Source organism: Salvelinus sp. IW2-2015, linkage group LG16 (assembly GCF_002910315.2).
Source record: "Salvelinus sp. IW2-2015 linkage group LG16, ASM291031v2, whole genome shotgun sequence".
In the NCBI taxonomy this organism is placed as follows: Eukaryota; Metazoa; Chordata; class Actinopteri; order Salmoniformes; family Salmonidae; genus Salvelinus; species Salvelinus sp. IW2-2015.
Window position 1 is genome coordinate 29,297,670 of NC_036856.1, and position 14,040 is coordinate 29,311,709.

A 14,040-nucleotide genomic window follows, 5' to 3' on the forward strand; every position below is an offset into this window, starting at 1 on the left:
AGCTGCTCGGCATCTGACCGTAAGGCCCTACAGAGGGAAGTGCATAGGGCCCAGTACATCACTGGGGCCAAGCTTCCTGCCGTCCAGGACCTATATACTAGGTGGTGTCAGAGGAAAGCCCAAACAATTGTCAAAGACTCCAGTCACCCAAGTCATTGACTTTTCTCTGCTACCGCACAGTAAGCGGTACAGTCTAGGTCCAAAAGGCTCCTTAACAGCTTCTACCCCCAAGCCATAAGACTGCTGAACAATTAATCAAATGGCCACCGGATTATTTACATTGACACACCCCACCCCTGCATTTGTTTTYTTACTCTGCTGCTACTCAATGTTTATTATCTATGCATATTCACACCACCCCTACCTACATGTACAAATTACCTCGACTAACCGGTACCCCCTGTATATAGCCTAGTTATTGTTATTCTAGTGTTACTTTTTAAATAATTTTTACTTTAGTTTATTTGGTAAATATTTTCCTAACTCTTTCTTGAACTGCACTGTTGGTTAAGGGCTTGTAAGTAAGCAATTCACGGTAAGGTCTACACATGTGAAGTGCATGTGACAGTTTGATTTGATTAATGGATGATGACGATGGTTTATAGAAGTGCTTGACTTGGACTGAAATAGGTTCCGGTACTAATTTTGGGTGTCGGTACTGTTTATATTTAAGTGCAGGAACTTCACAATAATTTTAAGCTAATATTTTATAAGATGTGTAGGAACTCAAGCAATATAACATTTTAGGTGCCGGTACTTGTATTTGTATATATTAGAGATCCCCATTAGCTGCTGTTCCGGTGAGCTCCTGCCCAAGTCAAGCACTAATGATCAGCCAGTCCAAGGAGGATATCCAGAAAGTCTTCATTACAATAAAAAGATGACACAATACTTGAAAACAGAGTGCACATTCAGATCTACACACTTGCATTTGTTCAGTGACTGAGATTTGACAAGACAAGCTGGATGCACAATGCCTCAATTTAGTATTATTCTTATCAATTTTCAAACTGCATGCCAGTATACTGCAATAATAGCTATACACTCACTGAGAGTCAGTCCTGAACATTAACTTTTTTACATTCATACTTCCCATATCAGCATCCATCACCCTTGGATTGAGCAGTGGATTACAGCCCTAGGAGTCAGATCACCATTTTCTTCCCTTGAGGCATTAACTGTCATTCACCTTTAATCCCAGAGAGCTCTAGGTCTCTCAATCATGGCCCTAGATCAGTCTGGGTCGGGCACTTGCTCATTCACCTCTCTTATTTTACAGTCTAAACACGTGGAAAGGGTTTCAGAAACGAATCTGTTTTGGAGGTGACGTGGCGTCTCATATTTTTCTCTGATTCATTTCTAAGCTTTTAGATTAAAAGAATAGAACCGTTAAACACCCACCTCAAACTAAACATCCTATCTGCTGTCATCACACGCACGCGTGAGTTCTGACGTACTGCTCCCCTCTTGAACATTTAATTCAGGGATCCTCCCTAGTACAGCGGCAGACCTACAGGACAAGCAGATGCGCTGTTAGCGGAGCTACCGGATAACGATGAGTGATATTTCAAGATAATTAACAAAATAATATATCAATAGGTAGGTGACGTGATCTGCGTTGTTTTTCTGAGTAATGTAAAGATGGCGAGAGTGCTCAACAACTTGCTTCTGTTTACAATCAGACTCACGCTGAAGATCCGAGTTTTAGGGTATTGGTCGTTGATATACGGTTATTGTGCCCTCTGCACTGCCGTAGCGCTGCTGAAACTTTGGTGGAGCATCATTTTAAGGCCGTCAGCCACCTTTCAGTGGGGAATTCGCGAAACTCCCCCTGCTTGCTTGAATGACACGTCCTTGGGAACCCACTGTTACGTTAGAATAAAGGTATGGTACACTTTACATTGCACGTGAGAGGGAGCCTATTTGAGATTGGGAAATAGCCTTTTGTGTGCGTGAGAGGTCTCTTTAGGTAATTCCGTATGTGCCTAGTTTRCTTGTAGAATTGAAATTAATTCGAAAAGGCCTGCGGGGTACGTGCAAATCGTGGGGCATCTGTTTTATTTTTGGGGAATTTCAGCGAAACGCCATATGCAGATATATTTGCAGTGTAGGCTTCTGTTATTATTCCAAGCTACTGTCTCTGTATATGCGCTCACCCCTCAGAGGTAGGTAGTGCTGAACGGACAGTCCCCTATAGCAGCAGCAATAGCAATTCGTGACCAATGTCACGATTTCATTCGAGTACCAAGATTAATGGTACTATAAACTGTAGATTCACATTTCATTTGTATTTTTCGTTTAAATGTTTATTTAGCAACACATTATTCCTTATAGGATTCACATAGCATGAACGCATGCTCGCAATAACAATGTGGCAGTTCAGTTGTAAGAATAATCCCCTATATTATTTGACATCCTAAGTAACCTGTGCGATTTAACTTTGTGCCAGTAAGTAGCTACATTTGGCCAGAAAACGCTTGAGCTAGACAATGTTCTTAAATCAGAAATTAGATAAAGTAGGTAGTCCATGCATATTATCCACACTTTACTCAACAGGTAGACCATAAGAACAACCTATTCTACATACCATTGCAACATGAATTCACAATAATTTGAATAGAATTGGCTACAAATGTTAGTGACAGATTGATTTCATAATATAAAGAATGCATCATACTGGAATGACCAGACAGAAGGCAGGCCAGGGCTGAGTTTATGGGATGGCCCTGCTCTATCCCTGTTCTATCCCTGCTTTACAGCGCCATAAAGCACACAGCAATGTTGGAGGATGAGAGTTGCATGTCACAGAGAGCACTACGTCCCAAATGGCATCCTATTCCCTATGTAGTGCACTACTTTCGACCAGAGCCCATATTAGTGCACTATATAGGGAATAGAGTGTCATTTGGGACACAGCCAGAGACCAGCAGACAGTAAGAGCCCACGTGATAGTGATCAGGGAAGTGTTGACATATAACAGTGTGTCCCTGGTGACTGACTGATCTGTCTTCCGTCTCCGTCTTTATTCTCAGGAGTCTGGTCTGAGGTTTCACTATGTCGCTGCTGGAGAGAGAGGGAAACCGCTCATGCTGTTTTTGCATGGCTTCCCAGAGTTCTGGTAAGACATCTAGACTACACAGTGCGTCTGCACATTATACACACACAAAGGGCTGGTGTTTCAACCCGGACACAGATTAAGCCTAGTTCTGGACTGAAAGGCACTTTCAATTGAAATTCTCAATTTATCTTGCTTTTTAGTCAAGGACTAGGCTTAATCTGTGTCCAGGAAACAGGCCCATAGAGACTCAACTAATGTATTGGTATTGCCTGGCCAGGTCATTTTTTGTTTGTTCTTGTGTTTTTATGCTGAGAAAGCATTTTGGAAAGGAGCTCCTTTGCAAACTAACTAACCAGGACCCCCATGAAACACTGACCCCGGGGCCTCCCGAGTGGCGCAGCAGTTTAAGGCACTGCATCGCAGTGCTAGAGGCGTCACTACAGATCCGGGTTCGATCCTGGGCTGTGTCGCAGATGACTGCGACTGGGAGACCCATGTCCCAGCGGGTGCACAATTGGCACAGCGTCGTCCAGGTTAGGGGAGGGTTTGGCCGGCTGGGATGTCCTTGTCCCATTGGGCTCTAGCGCATCCTTGTGGCAGCCAGGCGCATGCATGCTGACTTCGGTCGCCAGCTGTACTGTGTTTCTTGTACTGTGTCAAGAATCAGTGCGACTTGGCGGGGTCGTGTTTCGTAGGACGCACGGCTCTCGACCTTCGCCTCTCCTGAGTCCTTACTGGAGTTGCAGCAATGGGACAAGACTGTAACTACCAATTGGATATCACGAAAAAGGGGTAATAATAATACCAACAACAAGAAAAACCACCAATCCCATAACTACTGTATCGATCCCACACAACAGTACTGTGTCATGTAACCAACGCTCTGCTGTACATTACTTCTGCATCAAAAGACCATATCTCAGTTGGGATCTTCATACTATGTGATTCTTCAATTACAACATTCCTATTAGACTTTATTGCTTATTAGGAAAGCTAAGGCTCTAAAGTTCCTTGTTCCTCTTTCCACCATGTTTCATAAAAAATTATATGGAGTCTAGTAGTGAGGTCGACCTCTGGAATGGGGCTAAATTAAGAGGTTGTCAAGTGCTGTAAGCTAGTCCATATCTCAGGGAACTCACAGAGCAGCAGAAAGGACAGGACCGGGCTTAATTAACGGGTCTTCTTGGGTCTATTCCGCCTCACTGCCCATCTACTGCACAGGAATCCATGATGAACTCTGAATGTGTCCCAAATGGCACCCTATTCTGTATATAGTGCACTACTTTTGACCAGAGCCATTTGGGTCCTGGTCAAAAGCAGTGCATTTATAGGATTAGTGTGCCATTTGGGACGTAGCGTCTCTCTCTGCCGTGCTAGCTGGACGGACAGATTCTTCTCCCACTTAATTCAGTGTTTAAAAAGTGCTAAACCCAAGTTTCCCTTATCACTCAGAATAGAGAGAGGCTTGGTGTGTGGGTGATTGGGGGGCTGTGAAGGAACTGGAAGTGCCTGTGTTATTTTAAACCTCATCTATATTCTAAGATGTTGGGTTTCTCTGCTCCAGACCTGTTTCCCAAATGGCACCGTATTCCCTGTAGTGCACTACTTTTGACCAGGGCCCATCTCTTATTCTGACTCAACAGAACCCCAGTCAGACCTTGTGCTCCTCTGTGGGGCTTTGAGCTCTGAGGAGCCTCAGCCTCCAGTCCACAGAAGATAGATCCACAGCAGAGACGATCTTCAATTAGAGAGCTTTTGCTCTCCACTATGTTGATTGAGCGGATTAGAATTGGGGAAAAGAACATCTCATATATTAAAAACTCAGCAAGAAAAGAAACGTCCCTTTTTCAGGAYCCTGTCTTTCAAAGATAATTCGTAAAAATCCATATAACTTCACAGATCTTCATTTATAAAGGGTTTAAACACTTCCCCATGCTTGTTCAATGAACCATAAACAATTAATGAACATGCACCTGTGGAATGGTCATTAAGACACTAACAGCTTACAGATGGTAGGCAATTAAGGTCACAGTTCTGAAAACTTAGGCCTCTTCAGCATCCTATCTACTGACTCTGGAAAAACACCAAAAGAAAGATGCCCAGGGTCCCTGCTCATCTGTGTGAACGTGCCTTAGGTATGCTGCAAGGATTCATAAGGACTGCAAATGTGGCCAGGACAATAAATTGCATTGTCCTTACTGCGAGATGCCTAAGACAGCGCTACAGGGAGAAAGGATGGACAGTAGATTGTCCTTGCAGTGGCAGACCACATGTAACAACACCTGCACAGGATCGGTACATCTGAACATCACACCTGCGGGACAGGTATAGGATGGCAACAACAACTGCCCGAGTTACACCAGGAACGCGCAATCCCTCCATCAGTGCTCAGACTGTCCGCAATAGGCTGAGAGAGGCTGGACTGAGGGCTTTTAGGCCTGTTGTAAGGCAGGTCCTCACCAGACATCACCGGCAACAACGTCACCTATGGACACAAACCCACCGTCGCTGGACCAGACAGGATTGGCAAAAGTGCTCTTCACTGACGAGTAGCCGTTTTGTCTCACCAGGGGTGATAGTCAGATTCGCGTTTATCGTCGGAGGAATGAGCGTTACACCGAGGTCTGTACTCTGGAGCGGGATCGATTTGGAGGTGGAGGGTCCGTCATGGTCTGGGGCGGTGTGTCACAGCATCATCGGACTGAGCTTGTTGTCATTGCAGGTAATCTCAACGCTGTGCGTTACAGGGAAGACATCCTCCTCCCTCATGTGGTACCCTTCCTGCAGGCTCATCCTGACATGACCCTCCAGCATGACAATGGCACCAGCCATACTACTCGTTCTGTGTGTGATTTCCTGCAAGATGGGAATGTCAGTGTTCTGCCATGGCCAGCGAAGAGCCCGGATCCCATTGAGCACGTCTGGGACCTGTTGGATTGGAGGGTGAGGGCTAGGGCCATTCCCCCCAGAAATGTCCAGGAACTTGCAGGTGCCTTGGTGGAAGAGTGGGGTAACATCTCACAGCAAGAACTGGCAAATCTGGTGCAGTCCATGAGGAGGAGATGCACTGCAGTACTTAATGCAGCTGGTGGCCACACCAGATACTGACTGTTACTTTTGATTTTGACCCCCCYCCCTTGTTCAGGGACACATTATTCAATTTCTGCTAGTCACATGTCGGTGGAACTTGTTCAGTTTGTCTCAGTTGTTTAATCTTGTCATGTTCATACACATTTTTATGCAGTTGACAGTGAGAGGACGTTTATTTTTTTGCTGAGTTTACAAAGGTGACCTTCACTCCGTTTGGAAGGGAAGAAGGGAAGCCGAGTGCCAGTAGAAATAATGCAGTTTAAGATACAGCAACTTTGTAGGTACATTCAAGAGAGAAACACACAGCGTTTTTATAGAAGAATATATGCCTAGGTAGAAGTTTGTGGTTTTTCAGCAGTGTGCACTATGCTGAATGTCCTCTACTGATTGCCGTAGTGGAGATGGGGTTTAATAATGAAGTACTGTCTTGTGTGATTTTCTCCTCTCACCAAGACTAAGATGGTTCTTGTGTCTCTCTCTCTGTCTCGGTCCGTCTCTCGCCCTCCCTCTCTCTTTCAATGTCTCCCCCTCACTCTCTCTCTTTCTCTCTCTGTCCACCTGCCCCCAGGTTTTCTTGGCGCCACCAGCTGCGTGAGTTTAAGAGTGAGTTCCGTGTGGTGGCCATTGACATGCGAGGCTACGGGGAGTCCGACTTGCCGTCATCCACAGAGAGCTACCGCTTTGATTACCTGGTCACAGACGTCAAGGACATTGTGGAATACCTAGGTAAGAGTGTACAACCATGTCTTTTTTCTGTGTTTTACATCCATGTTTATGCAGAAATACACACGGAGACAGATGTATATATGATGGAAGATGAAACAAAACATGCCCACTCTGATTCAGGGATAGACACTTTAGGGACCATGACTACCCATATTATGAAACATCACTCCATGGGAACAAAGAGAAAGGGTGACACAGCCTGGTGTCCTGAGCTGAGTCAAAGTTAAACTTGTTTCTCGTTGTAATACTGTGTGGACTGGACAGCCTGTGAACACTCTGTGGGCCTACAACACAGCAGGACATGACAGGCTTACTCTGACTCACGGTGACTGACCATGGGTTGTCGTGCTGATACACACTAACTACAGAGCCCCCAGCCTGGCAGCAGGCTGGCAGCAGGCAGCACGGAGCATGCTCTCTATCACTCAGTGAAACAGGAAGCATCCACTCAGACCTGGGGTCCTCTGTGTCTGTGTAACACCAGTATCCCTCACCTTGTGTCAGACTGATATTTCAAATAGCAGTACAACTGACAATTATTTTCTTTGCAGGCAAAATATTGACCTTTTTTAAACAAACAAGATGAGCTGTGGTCATATTATATTCATCATGCCAGACTCCTGCCCAAAACATCCTCTGTCGCACTTGTACACCAGACTGGCTCAGTTGTTCCCTATAAGCTGACTAAGAAGATGACTAATAAGCTGAATAATCAGGCATCACATTGTTCACATTGCACACTGTAAGAAGATTGTTCTACTTCACGAGGTACTGTATCTTGGCAAGGAGACTCAACTCCAAGAAGGTGAATGAATGGTGCTGGACAAATACACACACACACACTCATACTTTACTCCATCTCTCCTCAGGTTACAACAGATGTCACCTGGTCGGCCATGATTGGGGAGGAACCATCGCCTGGCTGTTCGCCATCCACTACCCCGAGATGGTCACCAAACTCATCGTCCTAAACTGCCCCCATCCATCTGTCTTCAGTGGTATGTCCTAAATGGCCCCCATCCATCTGTCTTCAGTGGTATGTCCTAATGTACTAAACTGCCCCCATCCATCTGTCTTCAGTGGTATGTCCTAAACTGCCCCCATCCATCTGTCTTCAGTGGTATGTCCTAAACTGTCCCCATCCATCTGTCTTCAGTGGTATGTCCTAAACTGCCACCACTCCTCTGTCTTCACTGGCAACATCCTAACTTCCCTCTGCTTTCAAGTTTCAGTTTTGCAAAGTAAATTAGTTTAGCATAAAATGATAGGGACTACATTGGTGAATACACTGTGGACTGAATACACCAATCGACTAGTCCCTGGAACGTCATTGTCCTGAACTGCCCCCATCCCTCTGTGTTAACTGGTACGTCATCACCATCACCATCCTTAGATGAACAACAGATGAAACAGCCTACTGTATGTCACAAATATACAATTATTAAATCAATCGGATGTGAGAGAAACCTCCTCTTCCTCCTTGTGCTAATTAGAGATTACCATCTTTAATTGTGAGGTATGTATTATTACCCCCATGCAGTGTTTTCTGCATCCATCTGGTAGTTCCCCTCAATGGTAGTCCTTCATTGAGGGGAAGATGGAGGAGGTAATTATACAGTAGTGCTTTAATATGGAGCTGGAGCAGCTGGCTAGACTGGGCTGGAGGAGCGGAAATGAGAGGAGAGGATAGAGGGGAGGTCACTGGCAGACATCCACAGCCTCTCTCTCCCTAGCAACTGCACTACGCTGGATTCGTCTCTTGCTTAACATCCATACTTGCATGCCACTTAGAATGAAGCAATGTTTTGGGCATGTATTCTAAGTGGTATGCAAGTGTTTATTTTGGAACTTTTTCTCATCCTCTCTTTTTTGTCTTATTTTCCTCTTTTCCCTCACACCCGCTCCTCTTTTCTCTCATATCCTCTTCTCCTCTCCTGTCTCTCCCTCCCTCCTCTCTCCCTCTCCTCTCTCCCTCTCCTCTTTTCTTTCCTCTGTTCTCTCCTCTCTCCTATCCTCTCCTCTCCTGTCCTCTTTTCTTTCCTCTGTTCTCTCCTCTCTCCTATCCTCTCCTCTCCTGTCCTCTTTTCTCTCCTCTCCTCTTTTCTCTCCTCTCCTCTCCCTACCTCCCTCTCCTCCCCTTCTCTCCCTCTGTCTTCTCTCCTCTTTCCTCCATGTTTCTAGATTATGCCCTGCGTCATCCCAGTCAGCTGCTCAAGTCCAGCTACTTCTTCTTCTTCCAGCTGCCTCGCTTCCCAGAGCTCATGCTCTCCATCAATGATTTCAAGGTGAAGCATGTCGCATGTGTTTGAGTGACCTCAAGGTGAAAAATACAGAACTGTTCCAGGCAACAGGAAGTTGCCTTTGTGTGTATGTCGAAGGGAAGGGGATTCTTGTTGTGATGGTTGTGCCTCAAAGAGTCTGTATGGCGACAATTTATAGAGTGTAGTAGTTGCAGGCAATCTATCATTGAATGGTAAATGGAGCAAAAATATGTTGGCTTTTTTGTTATTGACAGGCAGGCATGTTATTTATTTTTTAGCTATCATGAATATCAATGAATAATGGGTAACTATGTTACAAGAAGGCAATCAAATTGATCATGTCTCAAAAAAGCAATGCATTCCCATATGCATTTTGTTCCAATATATACTGTAGTGGAGAGAGACGGTTGTCATCCATGATGTTATGCCTAAGTCCTTTTCAGTTGAGTGTAGGTCATCTCACAGTAGTCAACACAACCGTCATGGCATTTATAGAGCCTCATACAACCTGTATTACTGTGACAGTGACATAAGCGACCTTGTCAGTGTGTGCAATCCAGTTCAAATCACACCTTGAGCACATCCGGAAACACACACACACTCACCCAGTGTGTCCTTCTGTCCCCTCTGTACTGTAGGCACTGAAGGGTCTGTTCACCAGCCGTAGTACAGGGATTGGGAGGAAGGGTCGATGGCTCACTGCAGAGGACATGGAGGCCTATCTCTACGCCTTCTCCCAGCCAGGGGCCCTCACCGGGGCCCTCAACTACTACAGGAATGTCTTCAGGTTAAGATTATGAACCAATGAAATTCTTAATTAGTGAGCTCTGTATTTGGTCTCCTGTGGGCATCCCTACTTATGTATGACATGCCCATTGAACATGTCGTAGCTGACCACCATTGTGTACCCTCATTTGAGATACGGTATTACTTCAAGCGCCTTATGATAATGTGAATCATTAGCGCCCTCTTGTGTTGTAAATGCTGTTTTGATGAAAGTGCACTACTACAGCACATTAAAAATAAGTTCCTCTTATGAAAACTCAGTGGTTGTGTAATAAGTACAGAGGTCTTGGAATCAGACTACATGATGAGAAATAATTGGGCTTTAGAATAATGTATTCTGTTAGTTTTTTTGTATTGTTTGTCTTTGACAAGTTGACTCCTATAATGAATAAGAGAAAGCCTGGATGATTCCGGGTTGATACAATGTAATCTCTGGCACTCTGTCATTCTCTGTGTCTCTCTGTGTCTCTCTGTGTCTCTCTGTGTCTCTCTGTGTCTCTCTCTCTCTCACTCACTCACTCACAGCATCAGAGAGTACATGTGTTTTTGACATGTGAACTGTACATGCATGACTGACTTCACCATCTGCTCTTCTTCCTTAAGCAGCCAGCCAGTGTCTGTCAGAACAGAACAGCATATTTTATTCTGCTCGGAATTATATAATATGAATGTCACTGACACATTATCAATTAGCGTGAGAAACATGTTCTATAAATCTATTATTCAATTAGCCTCTCCACAAGTTTACAACACAGGTAACATACATGGATACCACGTGAATACTGGACATCAAGTCTGCATTAAACCAGTTTTCTGGTTCTCAGATGTGTTGCTTTGTAATGTGGAAAATTTGAATTTTCAGTTTACTTCCATAATTGACTGAGTAGAAATGGAATTGACCCCAAACCATTTCAGATCTGATCATGCTTTCTCCACAGGTAACATGGATAGCACATAAAAATATTAAACTCGTCTACATCATGATGGAACGCGAGTGTTTACTGTAACCAGTTTCATATAAGCAACCCATCTCAGATCTGTATAGCACATCATATGATTGGTTTTAAGCAACTCATCTCAGGTCTGTTATTAATATTCTCTCCACAGTTCCCTCCCACTCAGCCAGAATGATGTCATGTCCCCGGTGTTGTTGTTGTGGAGTGAGAGAGATGCCTTCCTGGAGCAGGAGATGGCTGAGGCGTGCCGTGTCTACATCAGGAATCACTTCCGACTCAACATCATCTCCGGGGCCAGCCACTGGCTACAGCAGGACCAGCCTGACATCGTCAACACACTCATATGGACCTTCCTCAAAGAGGGAGAGGGCCGCAAAACCTACAGGAACTGAATCTAGCTAGGTCTACATCCCAAATGGCACAATTTCTTCCTATACAGTGACTTACTTCTGACCAGAGCCCTACGGGTCCTGGTCAAAAGCAGTGCACTATATAGAGAATAGGGTGCCATTTGGACACCCTAAAACAGGGCCTCCTCCCTCCCTCCCTCCCCACGAGCCACCCCTACCATAGAACGGGGCCTCTTCCCTCCTTCACTCCCTCCCTCTGTCCCCACCAGCCACCTCTACCACTAGAAGCCTGGAATATTCCTGTGAAAAACCAACCAATATAATGACAATGCAATCATTCTTTAAATCTTTGCACATTTCAGATATTTTTTTTAATGTCAAAAGAAAGTGAAAGAGAAAAAAAGCACATTTTATTGAGAGGACACTGAGTAGTACAGTAGTATGTTTGACACATATTCAGTACTCTTTTGCACATGACATCTGCCTTAAAGTTTGTAGGTTACAACATTACAAATGTGTGGCAAAATCTCCTTGTGAGTTTGTATTGTGTTTGGTGCCTTTAAATGTAATGTTGTATAATGTTTTGCGGCGTTGTAAAATTGTGCCATGTCTTCTGAGGTTGAGCTGTGGCTTTTGTCTGCTATATGTGTCACTGGATTGCTCCTCACTATTTTGGACACAATTCTTTGAGATCCCTCTTGTCCCACACCCGTGGCTTTGTCCCAAATGGCACCTTGTTCCCTATTTAGTGCACTGCTTTTGACCAGGGCCCATAGGGCTCTCTTCAAAAGTAGTGCACTTTACAGGGAATAGGGGGTCATTTGGGACGTAAACGCAGACCCTCTATCAGGTAGCGTTGTCTTACAGAAAATATTGTTATTTTTGTATTTTTTTGATTATTTACTCAGATATTTGAGAATGTTGTTATTATGAGATTCCTGTATATAACAACAGTGATGGTTCAATATTGTACACTTTTTTGAATCTCTTCCTACTACACACTGCATTTTGAAATCCACTGAGCCAGGTCTGCACCATTTTGATTTTTTAAGCAAATAAACTATAATGTGAAGCCTGGGGAGTCATTGTCAATCTTTTTAACTGACCTACTGAATAGACTATTGACTGTATGGATGACAGACACAACCTGACAATTTGCATGCCTGCTGTGTCACAGAACCAGCCATGTCATTATATCAGAACATGATTAAAATTAGATTGGGCTGGTTTAGAGATGGCAATCCCTCTAGTTCAAAATAGTTTACTGTGTTTTATTTATCTGTTTGGAGAAATCGAATGCAATATGAGTATTTACTACACAGTACGACATTTAATACCCATTTATATTCACGCCTATTCATGCATTTATGGTAAAAGTACATTTTCCCTATGTCACCTGGCACAGCAATCGTGTTACTTGCAAAGAAATTCAATTGAAATGGTATTAAAATGTTTCTTGTTCAACATTGCAGCCGACAGTGTAGGCAACTGATTGATCTATTTATCCATGATGCATTACGGATTTGAATCTCTAGAAAACAGCCATTTGACACGTTAGAGCGGATCAATTTTTTCAAATTCCAAAGTGTGTTGCGTTATGGGAATGCAATTGTCCGACTTGCGACTGCATGAACTTAACAAATGTCATGAAGTTTTGACTGCACTTGACTGCAAGTTTATGCAGTTGCTCTTTAACAATTTCATCCTGCAGCCATCGCCTGCATTGTGGGAGGCTCAATTGTCACCCAATCATAAGCGTGTTTTTATTTGACCCACGTGAACGTGACCAAAGACATGACTGAAACGAACTAACTTTGCACAATTCATGTATACAGTAGACAAATTAATGGGCACGTTTGAGTGGCAATGCGAAAGTAGTCGACTGTAGACGGAAGTCCACAAGTAAATTCGGGGGAGTACATATGCACGGATAGCAAGTCAGACAACTTCTGCTGTTTCAAGGAAACGCGACAAAGGCAGACATGGCATTTGCCTTTGTTATTGCCGATTAAGTGGACGCTATCGAAATTCCACTTCTAATACACGAAGCTCAACATGATCAACATGGTCCAAGGAATGAATATCCTGATGATAAGGACATTAGATACCAGCCCAAGTTCTTTCTAACATTCAAGACTTGTTTTGTATTTTTGTTTGGTTATCTCAAAACATAACCAGGTAGTAAGTGAATAGAATGAGACATAGAATGAGAAATATAGRTGTTTTTGCAGCATATTGAAAAGCTATGTTTTCCATTACTTCATGCCCTTGTACTTTCCTCATTATTATGTTATTGTGCAACATGGAATTGTAACAGATGTGATTAAATGGAGTCCACAAAGATTCTTACTGTATGGTAATTGATTGCATGTCAGCATCATTACAGCCTGTAGTGTAGGTTTATCTCTTTAATTCTCAACCTTTATGTTGCTTTTGTCAGTAAGCATGTGAAGAACATAACTTAATTAATCACATGAAGGACAAAACACTCACTGTACAGAAAAGAATTAAGCTATACAGTGGCAAGAAAAAGTATGTGAACCCTTTGGAATGATTTGGATTACTGCATGAATTGGTCATAACATTTGATCTGATCATCGTCTAAGATACAACAATAGACATACAGTGTGCTTAAATGAATTTTTCTTGTCTATATTGAATACATAATTTAAACATTCACAGTGTAGTTTGGAAAAAGTATGTGAACCCCTAGGCTAATGACTTCTCCAAAAGCTAATTGGAGTCAGGAGTCAGCTAACCTGGATGGAGTCCAATCAATGAAACGAGATTGGAGATCAAATCAAATGTATTTA

General features: G+C 43.5%; 1 protein-coding gene across 1 annotated transcript; it reads left to right on the forward strand.

Annotated features, from left to right (window-relative positions):
* The first annotated feature begins 1,421 nt into the window (after nt 1-1,421).
* Nucleotides 1,422-12,278, forward strand: LOC111975665 (epoxide hydrolase 4). The gene is made up of 7 exons (XM_024004155.3): nt 1,422-1,884; nt 3,033-3,118; nt 6,717-6,874; nt 7,744-7,872; nt 9,056-9,159; nt 9,774-9,922; nt 11,029-12,278. Exons 1-7 carry the CDS (start codon nt 1,642-1,644, stop codon nt 11,267-11,269), a joined length of 1,110 nt encoding a protein of 369 aa, XP_023859923.1. The 5' UTR covers nt 1,422-1,641; the 3' UTR covers nt 11,270-12,278.
* Nucleotides 12,279-14,040: the final 1,762 nt, after the last annotated feature.